The sequence below is a fragment of the Phodopus roborovskii genome, unplaced genomic scaffold (assembly GCF_943737965.1).
Source record: "Phodopus roborovskii unplaced genomic scaffold, PHOROB, whole genome shotgun sequence".
NCBI classification, from domain to species: Eukaryota; Metazoa; Chordata; class Mammalia; order Rodentia; family Cricetidae; genus Phodopus; species Phodopus roborovskii.
In genome coordinates this window covers 6,523,459-6,550,794 of record NW_026125444.1, presented here as the reverse complement: position 1 = coordinate 6,550,794, position 27,336 = coordinate 6,523,459, and the positions used below count along the sequence as shown (strand labels likewise).

The 27,336-nt window shown below is 35.8% G+C and overlaps 1 protein-coding gene across 1 annotated transcript in view; it reads right to left on the bottom strand.

Moving 5' to 3' along the window:
• Cftr (CF transmembrane conductance regulator) overlaps positions 1–27,336 on the bottom strand; it is a 137,023-nt gene that overhangs the window by 76,112 nt on the left and 33,575 nt on the right. The window contains exons 4-11 of the mRNA XM_051175727.1: positions 23,416–23,631; positions 16,897–16,986; positions 15,837–16,000; positions 15,062–15,187; positions 11,466–11,712; positions 8,736–8,828; positions 5,337–5,519; positions 286–477 (exon numbers count right to left, since the gene is read on the bottom strand). Coding sequence (XP_051031684.1) covers positions 286–477; positions 5,337–5,519; positions 8,736–8,828; positions 11,466–11,712; positions 15,062–15,187; positions 15,837–16,000; positions 16,897–16,986; positions 23,416–23,631 — 1,311 coding nt within the window. The remainder of the gene's footprint in view (positions 1–285; positions 478–5,336; positions 5,520–8,735; positions 8,829–11,465; positions 11,713–15,061; positions 15,188–15,836; positions 16,001–16,896; positions 16,987–23,415; positions 23,632–27,336) is intronic.

Sequence of the window (27,336 nt, the reverse complement as noted above, 5' to 3'; positions counted from 1 at the left end):
GGTTATGCAACCTTTAAGAGGTGCAGATTTACTGGAGGAAGTGTGATAGTGGGAGTGGGCCTTCAGGATTTATAGCATAGACCCCCATTTCCCGTTCTCTGTCTGCTTCCTGGATATGGAAGCAATGTGACTAGCCATCCTCCTATTCCTGTCACTCCTCTACCATAATGGATGGTATCCTCCTGGAACAGTATAAGCTAAAACAGACTGCATTGTCAAAGTATTTTGTCACAACAATAATACAAGTGGCTAATACAATCGGCATTTTTTCCTAAGTTTGCTTACCTCTTGTAGTTGGCAAGCTTTGACGATGCTCTTATATCTATACTCGTCATAGGAAACACCGAAGATGATATTTTCTTTGATAGTACCCGGCATAATCCAAGAAAATTGAGAGCAGAATGAAATTCTTCCACTGTGCTTAATTTTTCCCTCTGAAGCTTCCAGTTCTCCCAAAATCATCATCAGAAGTGATGTCTACAAATAAATTGTAATTGTTTGATCAAATTACTTAGCTTTAGCTTGCCTCCAATTGTTCTAATCTGGTCTCCCAATGCTTAAATGGCAACATAGAGTTAGAGTGACAAGTGCTACATTCATGATCAAGGCTAACAAAGAGTGAGTCCCTCCTTAAATTTGCTGGGATAGGTTTGCAGGTACGTATGAGACTGATAATCATGTACTGGCTGAGAGTTCTTAGCCTAAGTGCTGCCTGTATGCACTAGCCACATGAGTGCATTTATTCATCACAATAAACCAACACAGAATCAATGATATCTTCCTCTTATAAACAGAGATTAGACTGAAAAGAAAAGAGCATATTCAGATTGCCTTTCTTGATGTATGACAACCTAAGAAGCTAAGAGAGCTATCATTAAACCAATGTTTATTCATATTATTCACACAAAAATAAGAAAGTACTTCCATTTTAATAGTACAAGAATTTGCTTTCATCTTTAGTAAATGCTAAAAATATATGCATGCCAAAATTGTTTCTAAAAAGTTTTGTGTGCCACTTTCGTATAAGTATAAAAATAAAAAAGTCAAAGAATTTAAATATGTTACCTGCCCTCACAAGAGGAGTTCTAAGAAAAAAACCAAGTATATATAAGGGAGGCAATAGGGATGGATGTGGTATAGAGAATGTTATCACTTAAGAAAAGTTGGATGTTAAAAGGGTTGTTTGTGTGTGCACGCGCGCACTATGTCTGTGCTACATAAAAGTGAATATATGGGTGCCTGCACCCTTCTGTGTGCATGTAGAGGCCAGAGCAGAAACACCTAATATCTTCCATGTCTTCTCTCCTTGTTGCCTTGAGGCAAGGTTTCTTATTGAATTGAAGCTTGCAGTTTCAGCTACACCAGTTTCCAGGGAGCATTTAGGATCCTACTGTCTCGCCCTGTCGATATTGGTGCACATCCATGCCCAGTTTAAACAGAATTTAATATGGGAATTTGGGATTCGAAGTCAGGTCTCTGTGCTGAAAACAAAACTACTCTCAACCCACTGCATGTGTGTGTGTGTGTGTGTGTGTGTGTGTGTGTGTGTGTGTGTGTGTGTGTGTGAAAGAAAACAAGTATCAGGGAGAGGAGAAACACTGATTTTTCCTTACCCATTTAGCTCATTATAGGTGAACTAAATGTACAAAAATGAAATATGAATCCTGCATAAATATGTAAAGAATAGGACAAATCATATTATAGTTATTTCTTGGTATCCTTGGAGGAGGAGTACAATGTAGCATACCATAAAAAAGTTCTTTTCTCACTTAATTACATAGCTTAGAAAACTTTCTATAACCAAAAACTAGAGAGCTACAATACATATCCATACTGAAGATAACTATATCAAATCTCTGTAAATGTATAAGGGCATAACATACAGGTAGGTAGATAATTTGGTTATCTTTGAGACTTAAGTAGTAAACTATAAAATCAAGAAGTATAAAATTAACTTCTGAATATTCATGTTTCATTTACAAAAACCTTATATTGTAGGTGGACCCTTTTTTCAGGAAAATGATAAGAGTTTTCCCTTCCTATTATAACCAAGCAGCAGTCTCTCTGACCGAGCTATGATACTCTTAATCACAAGTGGATAAGGGTCTTCCTCTGTCTTCATAGTATCTTTCCATAAGAGGCAAGAGCAGTCCCAGAGTAGAATTACTTAGTCATCAGTTTTTCACAGGCTTGTCTGAGAGTTAATTACTGCTAAGATCAACAAATTCTATTTTTACATATCCCATGTAATGATCTTAAGTACACGGACAATTCCTTTTTAAAATTCTTTGTAGCACAGTACTATTCTCCCAAACAAACAGTCTGGTTTGGTCATCTGTGTGTTCTAGAGCATCAACTCTGAAGATTCCTGTGTATCATTTTATTTTAATACTGAAAATTGATGCTAATTCCATATAAGACAGGAAGGAAAAAATAACACTCTGAGGAGCAAACTTTTATTTCAAAGGCCCATGTCACATTTGGGGAAACAATTGGAGAGAAAGATAAGCTAGATATATAGTAATTAGACATTTTCTGTGGTATTTTATTTCTGAAATCTCATGTAAAATTATTCATGATGCAGCTTTCCCTGCCTAAGATATTAACATGAAGTAGAAACAAATTCCCTTTCAGAAGCCATCATTTTCATTTTTATTTTATACAAACACTTTCCTATCCTTCATTCCCTCCCTTTCCCATTCCTTCCTCTTACATCCTGCAATAAAATTTAAGGTATTAGTGAACACATTTTTATATTACGGAAAGGTACCATACCTAAAATGACACTCTAATTGGAACAGGGATCTATTTTATGGCTATCCATGGCAAATCCTTGTTGTCCAACATCATGAAGCATGTACTTACCTCAAATTTCATTCCTTTGATCCTTCCATGTGATATCTAGCTAATTACTAAAGAAAAAGTATCTATTATTATCTGCATGACAGATCATATCTGAAATATCAAGTTCAAGCCTCCTGTTGGTAATATTAGATCTTGGGGCAGTTTTCCCATCTAGTAGATTTGATTTTGAGAGGACAAAAACTTATACAAGCCTAATAGGTTGTTCTTGGGAGTGGGTGGGGAGGAGAATAAGTACTGAATAACATTTTCTTGAAAATCTTTCCACTTGACATATTTTCATAATATATAATAATATGCAAATATATATCAGACATTGTGCCTACTGCGATCAAATCTTAGCCATGATTTTCTTGGACTAACCCTAAAAATAGATCTGCGGTATTTAAAAAATTGGTTAAAAGATAGTATTTTAATCAATAGATATTGAAATCCCTCAATATGTATGACAAAGCTAAATTCTATACAAAATATAAACAAATAGAAAAAAGTCACAGGCTCAGGCCCCCCTGAATATGGGTCTCAGCCAGAAGGACTGAGCAGTCTAAGGGACCTCAGAGAGTGGAGCCAGGATGTATCCCTGGTGCACAAAAGGACCTTGTGAACACATCCCCCATGGAGGGATAACTGCCTTAATCTAGAGACAGGAGAGAAGCCCTAGTCCCTACTTCACATGACCTGTCAGATCTACATGACCCCAACTGGATGGCATTCCCCTACATATGGAATTGGGGTAGGGGGATGGGAGGGGAGGGTGGTTAGAGTGCATGTGAGAGGACAGAGAGGGTAAAAGGGAGGGAAGGAGAGAAGAAGAGAGGGAGGGAGGGAGGAAAGGAGGGAGGGAACTGGGATCGACATGTAAAATAATAAATTAAATTAAAAAAAAATGCTTTGACTCCAAAATTTAAGTTGAAGGACAAGTTACTAGGGAAAAGGATTTCTATTTTTGTTTCCACAGAAAATGAAAAAAATGCAGATTCCTTCCAGACTAATGTGGTTTGATCAAGCCAGACCACCTGAAACAGAGTACTGGGTGATCCTACATTCAAAACAGCTGGACAAAGCAGCCTTACAGACTACAGCCAGGATTTCTGCATCTTCTTAGAATCCCCCATGACAGCGCCCCTTACCAGCAGGAAGCCCAAATTCCCAAACATTGTCTATAAATGTTTCTTTTCATTTAAATGGACTTAGTTATACAAAATAAATAAAAAATATATTCTGTCTAACTAAATACAATCCCCAATATTCCAATATTAGTCTAGAGGAATAAACATTTATTTACACTTAAAAAAGAAAAAGAAAAAAGTCACAGGAAATACTGTGAATAACTAAAATCCCTGAAAAAACCAATACTGAAGCAACTCATTTTAGGTAAGTACTATATTCAAATATTTCTATGCCTATATAAACATTTCTCTGAAATATTTCATATACTGCAAACAAGACAAAAAGGAAAAATGAATGCTAAATTAAATTCTTAATAATGAGGAATAAAAAGACAAAAAAAAAAAAAAATACTGTCCTAGCAAGATAAAACACCAATGGAGACATACTGGGGATACGTATGCTGGACCTAAGACAAACTCATTTAGACTGAATTCATACCTAGCACTGTAAACCTTACTAACCACAGCTGGAGAGGTCATAGTCCTACTTTTGCCATTTGTGTAAGCTAATATGATTTCTAACTGGGTTGTAAGTAACTTATCCTTACACCAACAGGTAAGTATAGTTAGTTCACACCTCTTATCAAAGTCACATCTTTTTGTAATGGATGCAAAGTATTACAGAGATCTACAACTAGTCAACATGCAGAGAACAACTGACAACAGGTTACTGGGTCCCCATTGATATATCTAAAATGCAACCTCTATAGTTAAGGCTTAGGACAAATTGTGGAAGAAGATCATAAGAGCCAGAGGGCAGGAATATCTGCTTCTAGAAATTATCTTCTAAATATAAGATACTACACCAATGGAATATCCATAATATTATTACCTAAACAAGTTCAACATGATGACATCACCTGTTGACATGACAATGTAGATGAGGGAAATCTCACAAGGTCCCATCCCTTAGAGCAGTGGTTCTCAACCTTCCTAATGCTGCGACCCTTTAATACCCCCAAAGGTATCACGACCCACAGGTTGAGGACCACTGCCCTAGATGAAGAATTACAGCCAAATAAAAGTTGAGAGGTAGAATCAATTTTCTCCAAAAAAAATGAACTCCTTGATAGGTCATCTAATCTCTAGTGAGCAGCTCTAAATACATGTGCACATATAAACAAACACAAAATGGATCCAGTACATTATATAACAATAACAAAAACAGAGGTCATGAATTTAAATGGGAGTGAGGAGGGGTATATGGAAGGTGTTAGAAATGGGGGAAAGGAATAGGAATCATGTAAATATAGTACTCATGTATTAATTTCTCAAAAAAAAATTAAAAATGTAAAGAAACAGTACCTTTCCCGCTCCAGTAGATCCAGTAATAGCCAACATCTCTCCTTTCTCTACCTTAAAATTGATGTTTCTCAACACAGGATTTCCCAGAAGACAGATATGATCCATACTTAGGTTGCTATCACCATTTGAAATCTTTCTGTCATTATTGTTTAGTTGTACTTTTTCCAATAATTCTCCAAATCCCTATTTAGACACATTACAAATAAAAATGTCTTCAGATATTTTCAATATATATCTTTAAGTGTAATCAGTTTAAGAGACATATTGTACACATCCATTATAAGACATATGCATTTTAAATTAACCAATAATTATAAAGCACATGTTTTCTAGAGAGCATGGTTCAAAATATTTATGAAGTAGATATATTCAATGAGAATAAAATTTCCCTTTACCAAACTTTTGTTTATCATTACATTAATTTCATACTATTAAAGCTCAAGTGTGTGTGTGTGTGTGTGTACCAAGACTATAGGAAAGAAGTACATATATACCCCTTTTCCTACAGACTTGGTACACAGCATTAATTCAGCATAATATATGAGGCAGTTTTTCATAATTTTCCTCTTAATACTGTAGACTATGTCTCAGAATGGATAAATAATCAGTCACAAACAAGTATTACAAACAAAGAATTACAATAGAAACCTTACTTCTGCTCTGTCACAGTGGTAGTTCCTTCTAAGATTTCTCAAAATATTTATTATTACTGGCTACAAATATAATGAAGTTGCTAGTGTAGTAAAAGAGTTAGCCAGCACAAGAGCATGTGTGGGGTGGAGAGGAATCCCCTTTTGAAAATGGCTTGCCTCTCCATTGTCCAATGTAAACTCTGAGATAACTGTCTTCAAAGCAAAATAAACAGCATTAAATATTAATCACAGAGAAGCCTGTGGGTCTAGCTTTAAGGGAATCTATTTTTAGGTCCTTACCATCCAAAGATACTCTTTCCTAAAGTTAGCCTGCCCGAGAATTCACTGTCTGCTACTTCTTGTCTGGAACTTCTCAATTGTTCTTTCCTCATTTTATACAGAAACAACTGCCTCCCCACTACTATGCTCATCTTACTAATGTACTCTCCAGATTGTGAAATTTTTCTTGAGACCCCAACAATGGCACTGAAGGAATGATGATGGATAGAAACAAGAGAGACCCTTAAGAGAAAAGATAAACATACTGAAGAAGTAACACTCTATTTCACCCAGTTTCCAAATGTAGGGAGATACACATTTCAAATATAGTACTTCTGCATACTTCTAAAATCCAACACAGAGTATTTGACTAGGAGGAGTTAGGAGGAAGAGTAGAAGGTAAGCATGGTAAAATATTTACATATATTATATATATGCATATATATGTATTAATATATATGAAATATAATTAAAGTAATAAAAAGTAATATATTTTAAAGAGAAGAAAATTAAAAATACAGCTACAGTGTCCCAAATGGACACCACAGGATAAAAAATTAACAACAACAAAAAAAAGTCAGGTGTCTTTAACAATCTCAGTCATTTAATTTATCAATAAAGACTCAGGCACCAGATGCTGGGGTGAAAGCCTGGTAGCTCAGAGAGGCAGAGAAAGCACCCAGCTGACCTTTCTCCTCAGCTGATGTTCTCCAAGCACCTTTTTTTACTATCTTAAAGAAGACCCTCAAATTCAATGTCCTTCTCTTCCATTTCCTCTGTGTCTATCCATCCTCCTGATTTGCTCTTACCCTCTAGAACTTGATAGTAATACCCTTTTCCTGAAGATACCACATATTTAATAGAACATGGAGAAATTAAGCTGGGATTCACCTTGTTGCTTCATCACTACTGACTAGCTTTCCATAGTGTTGCAAGGTGTTATGTATACTAACAAAGGAGAAAAATAATCACCAGTCTTATTGGCATGCCTGATGGTGCAATAGTAACTCAGGTATCATGGTAGTAACAACCGCTTTCTGATTGGATTTAAAGTCTAATCCACAAGATGCAACCAACAAACAACATAAAATGTGTGGTCTGCTTTTTTTTTTTTTTTTTTTTTTTTTTTTGATATCTGCTTACAAATATTTTCTCATTCATTAAGCTCTCTTAAGTATAACTGGAAGACAACAGTACAATGCATAAATTCTGAAAAGTTTTCTACTAGATGGTTCAGTTTTTAGTTTAATCAATTAACACTGTGATAGAAATACAGAGGGACATGATTTTTGCTCTTGTTATTTAAGATAAACTCTAGTAAGTGAGCCAAATAATATGTAAAATTCCTCTAGCCTTCTAAGTAAGCGGCGAGGGCACTTATGTGGTAACACATGAGAAATAATTTGTAGACATTATTAACATTTTCCTACTCTTCCTCTTCCTCCTTATACTTTCCATTTTTTCCTTTCTTTTCTTTTTCAGTACTGGGAATTGAATCCAGGCCATTGTCCATGCTAAGCAAGAATTCTGCCACTGAGTTACAGCTCTCCCCCTTTATTTGCACCCTTAAATACATAGCAATAAATATGCAGTATGGAGACTTGGATATGTCTCTGGGCTCTGAGAAACCCAGGCTATTGAGTAACCTCCTTACTTAAAAGGCTCGAGCCTCAATTTGCCTACTATTTAAAAATAAATTTTATCTAATCAAAGTATGACATGTAACTCACCCTAAATTTGTCTCTCAAGTGTTGCCATTAAAGGAGATGGAGAATATGCTAGAACAAGTGAGACAGTAAAGCTTGAGGAGTGATGAATATGAAGGGTATGAGGAGCATGCAAGATATTTGGAATAGCATGAATGAAATTCAGGACTGAAACTAGCACCAAAGATTTCCATTTGTACATGATCAATTCACTGATGTTGAGCCTGGGCGAGGTTACACCACAGCCAGAGTAAAATGCTTGAAGCTGCTCATGGGGACTCAATGGCTCATCAACACTGAGTGACAAGCAGGGGAAGCTTAAAAATCATGATCAGAGAAGTTAAAATTCACTGAGGAACCACTACATGCAAAGTGCACTAATGAACAACCCATGTAAATTATCTTAGTAGGAAAATTATGTCTTCATTTTACAGATGAAGATACTGGAGGCTTGACAACTTGAAAGTAATATGATTTGGACTACCTGGAAAGTGAATGGCAGAGACAAGATTCAAACCTAGTATGGAAGCCTATCGTCCTCTTGGCCTGTTATATTTAAATCAGTTATATGACTTTAAATAAAGAAGCTTTTATATTGCACTGAAATGTCTTGCCCCCCCACATTTCACTTCATAAAACAGAATATCCCCTTCATATAGCTGTAGCAGTTATAATATCATTTGAATCTTACATTTTATTGAGTAGAAACTTAGAAGCACGAACAGGAAAAAGCTCAATTGTTTATATATTTTTAAAAATCCACAATGTTTAGGAACTCTCACCTCCTCCCAGAATGCTGATACATTCTCCATGATCACATCTTTGGTCATTAAGTTATACTCCAGTATCTTATATTCTTGATTCTGCAGGAAATCCTAGTTGATAAAGAGAATAAAAGCTTTTGGTCATAGAATTGAAATAACAAGAATGCATTGACTTACCTTCTTACACTCTAACAGTGTCTTAAATTAGAAACTATTTAATAAAATAAATTTACAATTGTTCTAAAATTAATGTACACTCTAACAGTGTCTTAAATTAGAAACTATTTAATAAAATAAATTTACAATTGTTCTAAAATTAATGTACCAAGCAGAAGGATTCATCATAGTCAAAATATACTCTTTTAACTATTTGGTTTATATGACTAGTTTTATATATTAGATATTAGTGCATAGTTGCTTCTTTCTTATATTATATATAGAATATTAATTACTATTGGAACCCCAATAATTACTCCTGTCTTAGTTCAAGGCTAAAACAAAGGAAAAGAACCACAAATTGTATTTTTTTTCAACATTCTCTTTACAAGTAACATCACTACCAACACTTCTCTAAATAAAGGGAAAGTATAAGGTCGCCATATAAGTACTTTTAGTTTTTTGGGTTTTGCTTTGTTTTCCGAGACAGGATTTCTTTGTGGCTTTGGAGGCTGTCCTGTAACTAGCTCTGTAGCCCAGGCTGGTCTTGAACTCAGAGACATCCCCTTGCCTCTGCCACCCAAGTGCTGGGATTAAAGGTGTGTGCGCCACCACTGCTCAGCTTCCATGTAACTACTTTTAAGTGTTCTAAGGGTTCCATCAGAGACTCCAAACCACATTCTTCCTAGGGAAGGTGGAGCATAGAACTTAAATCTGGAAATCTTCACTGGTCCCTGCCTGTATGCTTTTCTCTCTTTCCTCCTTCCCTCCTTCTTCTCTTCTTTTGGTTTGTCTCATTTACTTCATATCTTTTTTCCAGATTTTGTGTGTGTGTTACTATTCAGTTTTATTCTCATTTCTCTTCTCTCTCTGCCCTCCTCTCCTCCTTTCTTCTCTCATCCCTCCACCCAACTAAGATGATATCAACAAAGAAATAAGATTAGTCACAGAGTCACTCTGATCCAAAGCGTCACTCATTACCTTTTGTGGGCACACAACTCAAGTTCATTTAACTTTGGGGTGCAACAGAAGGAGCTGAAAGACATTGCGATGAGACCGGAATGGCAGCTGCTACAGCTGTGGGGACCCAAATTACTAGATAATCTTAGTTTGTCAGAAGACTTGTATGTGTACACACTTATAAGCAATATACAAAGGTACACATGATGATAGTTCTCTACTTCTAATCACCAGTAACTTATTCAAAGTTTCAAAGGCAAATAAAACAAATACAGACTACTTAAAAGTACATGCTGCCACAATTTGCAACATTAGACCTAGATAAATAATAGAAGAACTACTTAAAAGCAAGCTCACCCTCCATCCCACATTTTATTAGTCATCATGATTACTTTCTGTGTTAAATATTTAAGCAAATGTTTTAAATATCATGAGGCATTTTTCTCTCAAGTTTACTTATTTTGCTAGGAATAAACTACTTCTTATTACCTCAAAACTTTAAGACTTTTCACCACTAGTAGCTACTCTTGACATCCTGGAGTCATAAAGTAATTAATGTGGTACAAAATGCCATTTCTGTCCATCATACTGTCCACAAAAATGCTAGAGAAGGTGGGCATTCCAGTGTTAGCTGAAACATTCTATAACTTCCTGATAAAGTTTACTTTTCCATGTTCCTGGGTATTTATAAGCTGTCTAGAGCTGATCTATTCACTGGTTACTCAGGTGGGGTTTTTCAGATTACAGAAACAATTACCTCGAATTTCTTTGATTTATGAAATCTAATAGGATTTCATTTTATTTCATTAGACTTTCATTGTAAGGATTCTTTTTACATAAATTTTTATTTCAATTAGAAACAATCCTATATTACATATCCATCCCAGTACCCCCTCCCACCCATCCTTCCATGTCGCCCATGACACCCCCATATCATTTGGGGGAAAGCCTAGGCCATGTACCTAGGCTGAGAAAGTATTCCTCCATGGAGAATGGGCTCCCAATGACTATTCATACTCTAGGGATAAATACTGATCCACTGTCAGAGGTCCCATAGACTGACCAGACCTCCTAACTAACACCCACGTTCAGGAGGTCTGGGTAGGTCCTATGCTGGTTTCCCAGCTATCAGTCTGAACTTCCATGAACTTCCACTTGCTCAGGTTTTCCCCAGCATGGTCTTGACCCTTTTCTTCATCACTCCCCCCTCTCTACAAAAGGATTCCAGGAATTCAGCTCAGTGTTTAGCTGTGGGTGTCTGCTTCTGCTTCCATCAGCTACTGGATGAAGGCTCTAGGATGGCATATAAGGTAGTCATCTATCTCTTTATAGGAGAAGGACATTTAAGGTAGCCTCTCCACTATTGCTTAGATTGTTAGTTGGGGTCATCTTTATAGATCTCTGGACATTTCCCAAGTGCCAGATTTCTCTTTAAACCTATAATGGCTCCCTCTATTAAGGTATCTCTTTTCTTATTCTCTATTTTTCCCATGAGACTATGCATGAAAATTAAGAGAGGAAATCTTATCTGTTAATAAATCCAAAACCAAGAAATTCATTTTAGAGAGTTCTCCCATTCTCCAAATTCTAAAATATTCTAAAATCATGGAAGAATGTAGTGATGGGAATTACCTGTATTTTTGTTATCATTCCAATAGAATCATACCATGTTTGTACAGCTGTGGGGAACTGTCTTGTGACTGACATGCGCAGGACAATGCAGAATGAAATGGTTGTGAATATTTTTCGGAGGATGATTCCGTTGATGACTGTATAAGGAAGCACAGATAAAAGGACTACAAAGAACCCTGAAAAGAAGAAGGCAGAGCTGGTGAAGAACCTCATATAGGCTGCTTTCCGGGTCAGTTTCAGTTCCATCCTGTGGAAAATAGAAGATGTGAGATGTTATTTTCCTTTTAAATATCATGCATATTAGAATATAAAATCTGAACATAAAGTCTACAGTTTGGGCAAGTTATTAACTAACTTGGCCAAATTATAAATTGGCCTCAATTAGTTTATGTTATTGTTAATGAATATTCCATTTTTATTTACAAAATGCTTGCTAATATTGTTGCAAGACAATTAAGAGCTTCAATTACTATAATTAAAATTTTAATTGTATTATTAAAATTAATTTAAATTGTATCATCTGAATACATTTCTAGTTTATATAAATCTTTAGTAATTTCATTATTAAAATGAGAAATGATGTGTGGGGCAAAATACTGTGTTATAAGATTTATGAACAAAAATGACAATTTTTTGGCCATGCAACAGATTCTTAACATTTTTGAGATTCTTGCTTGGCTTTAAATAGCTTTGGCAATGGCATGAGGAGAGGTTCTCAGATGTTAACATGTACACAAAGCACCTGAGAAATGTGTTACTGGGCAGTCTCTTCTCCAAGCCACATCTACTGTTGCTGAGATACTGCACTAGCTTACCAGAAACTACTCTGTAGTCAAAGAAGTCAAGTCATGCTATTGTAGGTGGTTCTTCAAAGACCAGCAACTAGCCACTCCCTACTCTCCCCTCTCACTTCAATGTAATTATCTGCAGTCATGCCTCACTATAGTTGCAACTCTCTAGTCGGAACTCCAGCTGCAAACTATTATTTTTTGAAGACATACAGGAAGTGGTTAAGTGCTTTGGCAGGCACAAAGCAAGGAGCACAGAAGATGGGTAACATGACTGAGATGTCACCAGCAGAGAGCAATATTGCCCTCAACCTCAGCCGGACTCTTCCTCCTTCTCACTCTTGAAGCCATAAAGCTTCAAGTCACTGGTGATCATCCACAGCCAGCTCTTGTGCAGCCAAAAGTCAATGCTAAACACAAAAGGAGGAATAGTAGACTTATAATCTTGTGCAGGAGGGCACCTGGCATGCAGATATTACACTTCTACATACCTGTAATTCAGAGAAACAATTGTTGTTCTCAAGTTCTCAAGTGTTAGAATTAAAAGGAAATCTTTTAAAGTCCTCAAAGAAAACAATATAATACTGAGCTTACTGACAGAGGTCATGTATATGACCTATATTATAATCAGCCTAATTAGTTGCAGTGTTTTATCTTTCAGTAAATTTGTACTGAAGATGGGTTATGGTTTGGGTTCTGCCTGTTTTACCTATGTCATTTAAAGGAAATCCCTCTTCCTCATAATTCCATCACTAAAGAGAAGAGCAATACTTCCCTTGTAGAAATGTGGCTAAGCTTAGATGGTGACATAGCAGAAAATCTAATAGAATGTAGTATGTCATCCTTTTCTTTTAGAGATTAAAAAAATATTGATGAGATTGGTATTTATAAAATGACACAATTGTTTAAAAAACATTAGTAAAATTATCAAAATTGTTCAATTTTGGAAGGAGAGATCATATAGGAAAAATAATAATTGATCCAAGAACACCAGAATCATCTAGAAACTATTATAAAATCCCTAACATTTTATGAGTCATAAAAATATTCTATCAGTTTCTTATAAAAAAAAAATTACAGTCCCTTTATTACTGAACGGCAATAAAAGGCAGATTTGTTTTTCAGTGTTTTGCACAGCCTTTGGCCCAGTTCAGCAATGGCCCAGGCTGAGGCAATCGTCCTTCTGAAGAGTAAGTATCCTGTCAGTCTCTCCTAGAACATTGTATTTGCTCTGCTAAGTAAAAGCAATTCTTACTTTCCCTTTTACGTCAGCACTTTCCAGCTTTTTCAGGTAACAATTTCATGCTGTATCAGGCAGGTTACAACTAGACAAATGCTATCAGAATTGGCCAAACCGAAATACAGAGTAGGAAAGATGGATTTCATATTTTGAGGAAGAGAGGGATAAAAACCAATGTCAGAAAAAGTCAGCCACAGGAATGACCTGTCTGGGAGCTTATCATGAGGCCTGAGGAAACTGGATCATCTGATTAACCTCACAACCCCTTCCATGACTGTGTTTATAGGCAGAATGCACTGGAATACTCAACTTGTTAATGAGCAAACAACTCATCAACTGAACAATTCCCCGAAGATCTTTGAGGATGTTTCTGGAAAGAAAATGCAATGTCTTTCCTGGATTTATCTTGAAAGGTATAACAAAATCAGGTGACCAGTGATGTTTGGGAAATAATTACTCTTTTGCTCTTTCTATTTACATGGCAAAGGACTTAACATTTCTGCATTTCCTTTGTTGTTCCAATCACACACCTGTGGCTCAGTTACCATTGTCTATGGGTCTCCAACAGCCTGAATATGAAATAACCCCAATTTACCTTTGCAAAGAACACTTTTTCCCTGAACAAAACTTCAAGTGTCCTAATCTTTAAATCAGTTGTCTCCTTAATGATGCATTTACCCCTCACCCAGAAGTCTAAAACCCTTTCCTTGATTGTAGTCGGTAGAAAACAGATGTCAACTACAGGAAAATGGTTACATGGCTACAGCAATGCTCAATTTTCTTTTACCCAAAATTATCTCAGTAATTACATCTCAGTCTGTGCTGTATGTTTTCTTTTTCCTCCCCAGATAAAATCTTTACTAATCTGTGAAAGGTTATCTGAGGTGAAAGAAGACAGCACACACAGGTGCCAAGAGCTGCTAACATCTCATGAGGTGGCTTTTGTTACAGGGACTGATTTTGCATCCTATGAGCAATTTACATGAGCAATACTGAGAAAAATTCCATTGTCATTATTCTGAAGGTTTGGAATAACAGGTACACTTTGTCCAAATGTGGCTTTCCCTAACCTTTTGTAAGTCATAACATTTAAAGAACGGTGTCACACAATATCTCCTTTTTCTCTCAAAATCACATGTTTTAGCAGTTCCATTTATGATTTCAATTCACCTCCAGCATCTTCATCATTGTTTTAATTAAATTAAGGGCATTAAGCAATTATGATCAACTGTAGAAAACTCATTAAGAAGGGATACATATCTTTACAGTGCCAAAGAACTACTGGATTAACTATGTAAAGCCATAAATCAGGGCACAACATGGTGGCACAGGCCTTTAAGTTCTAGGGCAGCCTGATCTACATACTGAATTCCAGGCTAGTCAAGTCTATAAAGTGAGACCCTGTCTGTCTCAAAAACAAAACAAAACAAACTCACCAAAATGATTATATGTAACTGATGTATAAATAATGGTACACCTCAGGACATATGCTTGATTTCTACCAGAACAGTAATGTTTAAATGTTAAGTATAAAATCGGAAAAAATATCGTAATGATTATCAACTCACTGTCGCAGGTTTTTGATTATATTTTCCATCGCTGATTCCCAACAATATGCCTTAACAGAATGGATATTATCAATAATTTCTGATGTGATCACAAGTCTCTCATTGATCTTTGCAGCTCTTTGGTCTCTGTAAACCAATCACTTGATCAATCAATAACAGAAATAAGTCAAATTATCTACTAATGACTACTCAATATTTTAAGGAAATCCACATTTCTTCTTTTATTACATAGAAAAAAATTTGTTATTTAACAGACAGTAGATGCCTCCTGAATGGAAGACACCCACTGCTTAATGAATTTTAGACTTTGTCCTTAATTCAACCCTTATCAAAGACGTGATTATTTCTATTTTATGAAACAAATGAAAAGAGCTTTCTATGGCATTTCAGCTGGCAAACTCTACATGTTCTCTGCCATAAGCATGTCATATGACTCATACCACAGATTCATTCTGTAATAATAGTAATGAATGCTTTGATACAAATATAAAATGAAAAAAGTTTAATAACTTTCATACAAAATTTAGACATTCTTTCCATTTAATATAAATACTATATATGTACTGTAATTATATGAATATAAAAATATACTAAAGCTTAAAACATTTATTTAAAAAATTCTGTAGACCAGTAGGGGATAAATTCCCTTTTTTGGTATACGATGTATTATTTATGCCATTAAAATAATCCCCTTTTAGTGATATCCCATAGTTTTCTGGTCAGGGCATAGAAAAGCCCAAGTCAAATTCCTTCAAGCTGTAACAAAGAGCAATACCTGTACTTCACCATCATCTTCCCTAAAATAGCTTGAAGAAAGACCAGGATTATCAGTAAACCAAGGCCACAGAAGGCAGAGAATTGTAACAATTCCCAGAGAAGACCCATCAGGAGAGCCACTTGTAAAGGAGCGATCCATACAAAATGTGCCAAGGCAAGTCCCTGAAACATAAAATCACAGAGGAAGCAAGTGGCATGTTATATACTCCACCCTCAAAGAACAAACAAAGAAACACGTGTGAGGAAAAACAAATGAGCACTGAGGACTTAGCCAGTCAGGGCATTCATGATTCTAAGCACATTTAAAAATAGATTTCTTGATATGGAACCATAGTACTGGGCTTAATCAATACATAGATTCCTCAAGGTAAAAATTTCAAGTGACTGCATGTCAAAGTATGTTTTCCCCCCAAGTGTAATGAGATTGGATATCTTAGGAATTGTGCCCAGATTTTTATTATTAATATCCTTTTTACATAAAGTTGTGTACTCACATTAGAACAAGTGAGAACAAGAGACTCTCCGACTCTCCTCAGAGATTTGGTGCGCACACACACACACACACACACACACACACACACACACACACAGTACGTACAGGTCAACATCTGGTACTCAATTCAATAGAAATTTAACTCTTGTTATGTTAAAAACCAGAAGTGCAAAAGATAAATACAACACAGTATTTGTCCTCAAGGACCTTGAATTTACTTGTGACACAAGACAGCACAGAACAAGAACTGCTCAGAGTATCATATTTAGCCAAAGTAAATAACAATTTAAAGTATTATATTAAAAGAAAGCAAAGTCTGATAAGGATTAAGTTTTGAAAAACCTTATTAAGAGCAAGCTGAGGTATGTTTGAGCTGGGCAATTTTACCTGACCTCAGAATGGCGCTCTGTGACACAATTTAGCTTTCCCAGTTTCCAGAAATAGACAAACTAGGGATGGGTGCAACTTTGATACTTATCACTGTTATCTGGTGCAGGATAAATCTTCCTGTTGGTTTGTTGGTTTCTAATAAAATGTATAAGACATTTAATCAGTGGGTACATACTTCATCAAATTTGTTCAGGTTGTTGGAAAGAAGACTAATAAGTTGTCCAATACTTATTTTATCAAGAACACGGCTTGACAGCTTTAAAGTCTAAAAGAAAAATGGGAAGTTAGGTGATGTCAATAAACAAAAGTAAAATGTATTCATAAGTAACAATTGGTAAAGTGGAGGGTGTGACTGCATATATCTTAAGTGGAGGGCCAGCCTTGTTTCATATTCATTAGTTTCATACCTTTTTAGATTTATGGATACTCAACTAAAAAAGCAAATATTACATTGATATAATATTTTTATATTTTCTGGCATAAAGAAACTAACAATAAGGATGCTTTCATATTTAAATATCCACTTGTAAAATATAAGCTTGGGTCTTTTTTTGAGTCCATTTTTTTTGAGTTTTGGGAAATTTTTTTACTTTCTGGAAGCAAACTAAAAGCCCTTCAACTGAAGAATGGATAGAGAAAATGTGGTACATTTACACAATGGAGTACTACTCAGCAGAAAAACACAATGGAATCTTGAAATTTGTAGGCAAATGGATGGAACTAGAAGAAACCATCTTGCGTGAGGTAACTCAGTCACAAAAGGACAAGCATGATATGTACTCACTCATATATGGTTTTTAGACATACAGCAAAGGATTACCAGCCTAAAATTCACACCACCAGAAAAGCCAGGAAACAAGGACCCTAAAAGAGACATACATGGTCCCCTGGGGAAGGGGAAAGGGACAAGATCTCCCAAGAAAACTTGGAGCATGAGGAGAAGGGAGAGGGAGTTAGGAGGAAGAGGAAGAGATAGGTGGGCATGACAGAGCAGGAAGACTGAGTCAAGGAAAGACTAGAGGAGAACAAGAAAAGAGATACCATGATAGAGGGAGCCATTATAGGTTTTAAAAGAAATCTGGCACTAGGGAAATGTCCAGAATCTACAAGGATGACCCAAAATAACAATCTAAGCAATAATGGAGAGGCTACCTTAAGTGCCCTTCCCCGATAATGAGATTGATGACTACCTTATATGCCATCCTAGAGCCTTCATCCAATAGCTGATGGAAGCAGAAGCAGGCAACCACAGCTAAACACTGAGCTGAACTCCTGGAATCCAGTTGCAGACAGGGAGGAGTGATGAGCAAAGGAGTCAAGACCAGGCTGGAGAAACCTATAGAAACAGCTGACCTGAAGAGGAGGGAGCTCATGGACTCCAGTCTGATAACTGGGAAACCAGCATAGGACCGACCCAAAACCCCTGAACATGGGTGTCAGTTAGGAGGCCTGGTCAGTCTATGGGACCTCTAGTAGTGGATCAGTATCCCTAGTATATGAATGGAATCTGGGAGCCCATTCCACATAGAGGGATACTCCATTGGCCTAGATACATGAGGGAGGGCCTGGGCCCTGCTCCAAATGATATTATGAACTTTGAAGACTCCCCATGGAAGGCCTCACCCTCCCTAGGGAGCAGAAAGTGATGGGATGAAGGTTGATGGGGGGAAGAGGGGAAGACAAGGGATTGATATGTAAAACAAGCTGGTTTCTAATTTAAATTTTAAAAATATTAAAAAAACAAAAAGAAAGAAAGAAGCAAATATTATAAGTCAGGTAAGCTAGGCCCAGAAGGACACATGCTACCAATTCTTCCTTATGTGAGAATCTCAGCTGCAGATTTTTAGAATGTTATGCATAATGATGTGTTGGTAAAAATCAGAAGGATGACAGAAAGGCATTAGGGAGATGGAGGGGGCCAGTATCACACACCAGACATGAAATGGATGCCAGGGCTGGGGATAATGAGGGTAGAGACATGTCTCCTGGGAGAGGGATGGGAGTAGAGGGGACAGCAAGAAGAGAGAGGGTAACCAGAAGTAAGGATAAATGAAAAAGTCACATGAAAGATTATTTTGTAAGCTTACTTTTAAAAATACAATCTTAAGACTTTATTAATGCCAGCATCTCGGAGAGCCAGGCTCATAGGACAGGTGAGGGATGCACAGTGCCCTAAGTGACTTGTGAGAATTCACAAAGTAGTGGGTAGACAGCCCCCTTCCCTCTGCTTTGGGTGGCTGAAGCACTCACTCTGTTGAGTGGCTTCACAATTACCCAGTTTTAACTAAACTAGCTTTAGTAGAATGGAGTTCCACATGGGACCGTGGGGGTGAGGATACTAGTTGTAGTAATACAATCTAATAAGAATACAAAAATATATTGGCAGCGACTTATTTACTCATACTCTGACTCAAAGATACTGCAAGGAAACACATGCTATGTCATGTGATAATGAAGTGTGTCCCAAAACTGCAATTACCAGAATGATTTAATATAGAGATTTGTAAACATTACTATTAATGCTTATCTTGCTTGTAATATATACCATGCCTTGAGTAATAATAGTTGCAACTGTATAAAATTATATATATATATATATATGTGTGTGTGTGTTTATATATATATATGTATATATATATATATATACATGAGTTTAAAATGTATAGTTTGAGTATCACTCTTGTATAGGTTTAAGAATAAAGGTTTTTTTTGTTGTTTGTTTGTTTGTTTTTTTTTGTTTTGTTTTGTTTTTGAGATGGGGTTTCTTCTTGGTGTAACCTTGGCTGTCCTGAAACTCTCTCTGGAGATCCTGGCCTTGAACTCAGAGATCCACCTGCCTCTGCCTCCCGACTACGGGGATTAAAGTCATTCTCCATCACTGCTATGCTAAGAATAAAATTTTAAACAAACAAACAAAAACCAATCATAAAAAGTTTGAATAAAGGTTTCCTCCATAGATGATGATCCTCTCAAAAAACAAGAATAATCAAAGTTTCACTGTTGGATATATGTATGGGATACCCTCCTGTGAGTGACTGCCCAGGGAGGGTATCCCAAACAACACAAGGTTTTGCCAATGCTCATGGTTGCCCTCCAGAATTTGATGATAAGGCTCTGCTGCTGAAGACACTGTATATTACAGTCAGAGGACACAGATCAGAGCTATAAGCTTCCTCCCTCCTGGCTAGCTTTCATAGTACCAGAAGAGTATGAAAACTGCAGAGTGGAAGTAGGTTACCAGATGTGACTCTAGTAAGCTATGGAACCCTACCCTCATCTCTTTGTAAAATGTGTCCACTGGTACAGCAGTAGTATGAGTCTTATCGGGGTGACTAGTTGCTTTCTGATTGAAGCTAATGCCTGCTCCACATTAGGGAACTTATGTTTGGTTCTGTAACCTGGTCAAGAGTCTGTCTAGGGAGGTCTCTGGCTGCAGGGGGTAACCAACTAACTCTTGATCTGCTAAATGGTCATGTTACCAAGCTACCATCTTTCTGCTCCCATTCATACCCTAGATTAAGGCTTGCACTCAGCCATTATCAGAAAAGTTTCTTAGGACAATGGATGCTGGTGACTGCAGAAACCTACAACTGACCAAACTGTGGTAAATAAGTGAGGGTGGAATATTTGATGATAAAGAAGATGGCTATATCACTCTCTGCCCGACCCTGTGACTCAGAGAACGTGACAGAAGAGGGGAATAAAGAATGTAAGGGCTGAGCTTAGGAAAGATAGTAGAAAGAAGTGTTCTCACAGAATGTATCAGCTGCATTCATGAATTCTTTACAGCTGAGGCTGTATGGACAGGATGCCATCTTTCAGGATAGATGGGGCAGTCTCATGCTTGTCAAGGAGGGCTGTCATATTATCTTGTCATTGATGTAATACAGATAAGCTGCCCTTGCTCCACGAAATAATCTCCCATTACACTCTTCTTAAAACCAGTGGACCACACACCAAAAGACACAGAAGTGGAAAGGGACTTGCAAAGATGAGTTCCAGTGGGAAGGGGCAGGGAATGAGAGAGAAACTTAGGATAAAGATGACTGAAATTAATTGTATATGTATATGAAAATGTCAAATAATAAAATATTTATAAATACAAAATAAAGGATGGGAACTAAGGTAGTGCAACCTGGTCTTCATTATTTCATAAATTCCTTAAACTATTCTGTGGAATAAAAGTACTGTCAAAGTCAATAAAAGTATGTTATAATAACTTAGAAATTAATTATTTAATATTACATAAATTATGATCATGAAATAGAATAATGTGTTATAAAATTTAATGTTATTTTATTTTATTTGGTTAGATGGCTTTGGCAGCAAAGCACCCATTTATTATTTGTTTCAACTCATCACATATTTGTTGAGTATTTAATAGATGCAAACCATTGTCCTGTATGCATCAGGAATTAATATTTATTAATATATAATTCTTGACTGAGCATAACCTAGAAAAAATGAGGAGATATACATATATATATATATATATATATATATATATATATATTTAATTGGCAAAGGAAGGCAGAAAGTTGAGTGGGCTCATACTTAGGATTAGAAAAGTGATTTCATAGAGATAGAATTAACAAACATAATGGATAATTTTTAGAGAGGCAAAGACAGAGAGGCAGGGTAGTTAATTACAAAATGTTATTGGAGCAATAGGAAGAGAGGGAGAAACCCCTGAGGTAGGTTACATGTGTCTTAGAAAAAGGCAAAGTTATACATAATATGCACATACTAAATATTTATTCAGTTCTTTTGGTAATCTTCAAACTTACGGGCAAACTTTAGTTTGTGTTCGTATTCATTACCTTCAGTGTTAGTGTGTTACAGTTTCAGAATTTTAAAGAGACTTTCTCTACTATAAAATTTGAAATATTGTGGGAAGAATCCTATATGCCCTTGCCATGATCCTGAAACAGGATAGATATGGGGGAGGGGATGAGACATGGGAAGAGCAATGACCGTGTGCAATTAGGGACCAAACTAATGCAACATGAAGTTGCACTCACTTTTTGGCGATGAGCCAACATAGCAATGTTAAGTGTGGTTTGCAAGATAAACTAAATGATCAGCCATCACAGGTAGCTGATGTTGAGATGGAAATATATACAGCACGGCTTCGAACTCTGTGTTAGTGTGTTTAAAGGACATATGCTACTGAATGTATGTTAAATGGTCCATGAGGACTTGTTCACAAATTAACCATAATTCTTACTTTACTGCGCATCACTACTATATTTCCACACATCTGTTTTTCCTAATGCCCAGAGACCATTTTACTTCAAAGGTTGTGATTTACCTATTTTGAAATTTTGAAGTAGTTTTTATATAATGCTCTTCCTTGAAAGGTTTTGGTTTCCTTAAAAAAAAGAAAGAGATAACAGTGCCTACAGTAGAGAGTTGGGGGTAGATCAAATTAGATCACACTAAAATCACTTATTAGTGTGGCATATATATTCTTAGTTATTGTCATTATAATATGTACTTAACAGATATTAAAATAAATTCAATTTTCTTTGACAGCATGTTATTTAGATTCTACACTGGAAATGATCTCTAAAAAGTTTTGTTGATTTACCATCATGTTTTCCTGGGACTTAGGAACTGATGAGATTGTAGCTTAAGAGCTTCTGACTCCTTTTTGTTGTTCTCTAGCTCCATAAAAGTCTTTTTTGAACAATAAAGGATGGCTATCAAGATTTTATTACACAATTGGCCTTGAGCGTGTACCATTGTGGTATTATGGATTACTTGTTAGAGGTCAATTTCAGATCCATAGCCCTTATAAGCCAAGTATATAAAGTTTTAATTGAAGGAAGAAAATGGCAAAGAACAAGGGAATATATAAATGGTGCCACCAATATATCTTTTTTGATCATTTGGTAGAGTAACACAGCCACATACACAGACTAGAGAAAAAACATGCCATTGAAGTGACTGAATTTTAGACAACATTTAGATAGCTAAATGTTCATTTGAATGGATTAAGTCATTGCTAGAGAATTAGGTTCTTGACTAGCTAACAATGCAAAAAAGCAAACCAAGTTCTTATGATTTCAATGTATGTGCTATTTCATAAAATGTATAGTTATAAGATTCACTAGATGGCAAAGATCCAACTCGTAGTAAGACAGTAGATGAGTGTTACCACTGTCCACCATCTATGGCAGCTGGGTAAGTGACTAACAATGATAGATTCCACGTTGGAATGAGATGCTGTTTTCAATGACTTTCATACTATTTGTCATCTAACTGAAAAAAGGTGGATTTAGCCCACTTCTATAGCACTTGTCTGTTGTGTGTGAAAGCCCTGGGTTCAATTTTCAGGAATTCGAGAAACAACAAAAACCCAAAAACAAAATCACTCAAATTGTTCCCCTAAAAATGCAATCTGTAATATTGTTGTTCTAGAAGGGACTTAATAATTCCCCACTGAAACAAACCAATAAACTCATGACAGTACATATTCCTGTCATTTATTTCACAGACATATATTCATCCTTTTCAGAGCTCACAATCTAATTCAGGGCATTGAAGATATGCCATGTAGAATATCTGGGACTGTGCAGGGTGGCAAACCCAGGAAATAACTTGGTGGCGTACAGGAAGCCCTGAGTCCAATCCCCAGCACTGAAATAACAAAAAAAGCTAATCAAAAAACACCCCCTCTCCAAAGTCTTACCTTCTTATAAATCAAGCTAAACATGGCTATTCTCATCTGCATCCCAATGCGATGAAGGCCAAAAATGGCTGGATGAAGAAGCAGGGTCCTGACAATGAAGAGAAGACATAAGCCTATGCCTAGGTAAATGGCAATGGAGCGCTCCACCGTGTTATCTGGGTCATAGGAAGCTATGATTCTTCCTAGCAAGAGAGGCTGGACAGCCTTGGTGACTTCCTGCAGAAGGAGAAAACAGATTACATTTCAAATCAAAAGGCACATATGGAAAAGAAAATTTCTAACCTCTTACCAAGTTATAACATGCTAATAGTTTGTGATATTTAGTTAATAAAGCTTGATTTTTGAAACGCAAGTATACAAACTACTTCTTAGTGTATATCATATAATGCTTCACATTTTATCACATAGCTAAACATCTTCAACATATTTAGATGTAGAATTAAATTAGAAACTAAGCAGGCACATTCAGGATGGTATGGCCTAGATGTGATTTTTAAATGTCATATAAAGGTCCTCATAATGATTTTTTTAAAACCTAAAAACATTTTTTTACAATTTGTATATATACTCTAAATGGATCTAACATGAGTTCTTATGAATACATCAGTTTGTCTATGTCTGTATGAAGGCAAATGTGTTGTTTTATACTTGGCTATTACGGTTTTGGTTGTTTTGTAAGATGAGAGAAATCAAGAAACAAGTTAGAGACTATATTAAGTTCATATTGCACAAAATATATACAACTATTCTAAGAAGTAAATCTTGTTTATGAAGACTAAAAAGGCCATCCTGGGTAAAAATAAATATTTTAAAAGCTTAACTTGAAGAGAATTTTTCAAGTTACAAATCATAAGCTTACATGTTTTTCTTCTGTTGACTACTTTGGACCTAACTCCCTGCTGATGTTGGATCCTCATTATAGTTTTCTATAACTTACTATCTTTATCATAATAGATTTATTTGCTTAATTATTTCATTACATCATAATATAATAGTCATATTATTGAATTGAATGCCAATTTTACATGTTGCTACTACTGAATTCAATTTCATCCTGCCTCAAGTAACAGGGCATACTCATCTTTTGAACAACATAGATCATCCCACAAAGACACAAGTGGTAATACTCTTGCAGAACAGATATTCAGTTTGTTTCTTCATTGAAAAATTCCAATGACAGGGCCATCTGTAGATCCCAGCATAAACCTCACTATCACATAGTTCTATTATCACTCAGGGACAGTTCCTGCACTTCTAGCCTCTCTCCTTTTGCTATTTTTCCTAATTTATTTTATGTATCATGTTCTATAATATTTACAATGGAACCATTCATAGATCTACCTGATATTTTTTTCAATGTGGAAAAAAAAACATAATGGTAACTGATACCTAGCTTAATCTATAAAGTGCAGTCCTTCTCAAAAATCAATATTGGAACATGAAAGACGAATGTCCTCCGTTGCTCAGACTAATTTTAGAAATAGAAGTGCCCTCATTTTCACCACATGAAATGGAAAGCTATTTTAAGTAACGCCCAGTTCAATATTTAAAATATTTATCAGGCATAAAATAAGATATAATTTACTTATTGTTACCCTTAGAAAATGGAAGAAGCTTAATATCAATGTTTAAGACACTATGAACACTAAGCTCAGGATCATAAAACTCAAATTCCTCTTTTTACATTTACTTTTGAGAATTTTATACACGAATACTATCTGTATACTTCTACGACTCTCTTCCTCCCTTCAAACTCCATCCATACCCTACCCTGACTCCTTCTAAGTTCATGACCTCTTTTTTCTTTAGTACCCTTATTCAGTGTATGTACTCTATGTGTCCCCTAAGTCACTTCTCATTGATTGGTAAACTCTGATAAATCAGAAGGTCCTCTAATGAAAGTTATCAGAATATATATATATATGTATGTATGTATGTATGTATGTATGTATGTATGTATGCATGCATGCATGCTCAGAAGTGTACAGAAATGAACAGTGTGAGTTCAAAAGACCATCATGGCCAGGAATTTTGACATATGACCAGAATCCTATCTTGGGAGGCTGCAAAGGGAGCATTATGAAGTCTAAGCCAGTCTGCATACACATCCTTCCAACTAAAAGACCATCTGTTACGTGGATAAGGGGTCAAGTAAAAACAGCTAAAAGGGATTGCACTCAAGTGGCAATAATTTTAGGTCTCAGGGTAGCCTCCCAGGGGAAGTTTGAACCATTTCATGGTAGCTATACCTGGGCTACCATAAGATTTTCAAGGACAGAGCTCAAAGTACTCACTGTAGTTGAATATTTATCCTTAAACCATTTCTATTGTACCTGAAAAGACAGATGTTTCTAGAGACAGGAGAGTCTGCTTTGAGTGGATATTCAGACTATAAAAAAAGTTCAGATGAAAACAGAAGGGCAACATGAGGTTTGCCACTAAATTATATGGACTTAGCCCCCAGACATCTTTATACAAAAAACAAAAACAAAAAACCACAAGTTCTGAAACTAGGACCTGAGCTCAGGAGGAGAGTGTTTGCCTAGCATATGATGTTTAAGAGTTCTTTGTTATTTATGTCTTGTGCAGCCACTGAGTAATATCATTATCACTTTCACCTGTTTTAAGCAAGTTTTAGATAGCTTTACCTTTAGAACATTAGGGCAAATAATACTGAGAAATCAACTAATGGAAGACAAATCCCCTACTGAACAATCTGTGAGTATAACTGACAACAGAGAAACTAATTTGAAAAACGGTATCTGGAGCCAGTAAAAGTTCCAACAAAGCCAAATATAAACATCACTTATTAACCTAGAAAAGACATTCCTTCAGAAGCAGGAATCAGCGCCATAGTGGAGAAACATAGCCTTTGGAGTCAGAACACAAAAGAATACTGGCTATTGTGGCCACTTAACATCTTTCTGAAACTTCTAAGGTAACTTCATAAGAAAAATCATTCTATGAGTATTATAAATAAAAAGCAAAAAAGTATCATTATTAATATGTTAATTGACTCCAGAGACTATTAAGTATACTAAAAACTAACTGAACCAAGAAAAACTAAATATTGTAAAGCTTATGTTTTCTCTGATATTTTTTAAGATTAATGTCTATTTTAAAAATAAACAAATTAGTACCAAGACAGAAGCTATCTATTCTCACTGCTGCAAGAGTTCCAATGTGTACCTAATCAATAAATATTTGTTAAATAAAATTTATTAAATAAAAAAGTTATTGTGAATTCCATTTGGGATTAAATGCTAATTGAAACCAATTGAAGAATAAAAACAATAAACTTAAGTTAATGACTATTAAACCATTAAAACTATCCATGCCACATAACAAAGTATACTGATTTATCTAGAAACACAAAGAAAAGATCCAAATCTATGTAATAACTTAAGAAACAATATGAGGCACTTAATTTAGTGTAGAAAATAAAGCTTATCCAATCAAGGATGGAAAAACTGGATCTAAGCTTTAAAAAAATTGATATATATCAAAATGAATTATAAATGGGATCAATATTTAAAGGTAAACCATGACAAAATGAAGCACAGACTTGGGCTAGTGAGATGGTTCCATGGTTGAGAGATGTTGTTCTTCTAGAGGACTTGAGTTTGATGCTCAACTCCTTCCCAAAGCAGTTTAAATATGTGACTCCAGTCCTAGGGAACTATTCTGGCCTCCATGGATCTGCACACATCTGGTAAACACTCAGACATGCGAGCACACAGACATACCAATAAAAAAAATCTTAAAACAAAATTAAAGTAAAACCGAAGATACCTGCACTTTGCATAATATTTGAGTTTTATGAAACAAACAAAAGCATAAAGATAAATAAAAGCAAACAAAAAACCTTACATAGATTATGCAGCAATTAAAAAATTGTAATGAGTAGAAAATAAAATTTGT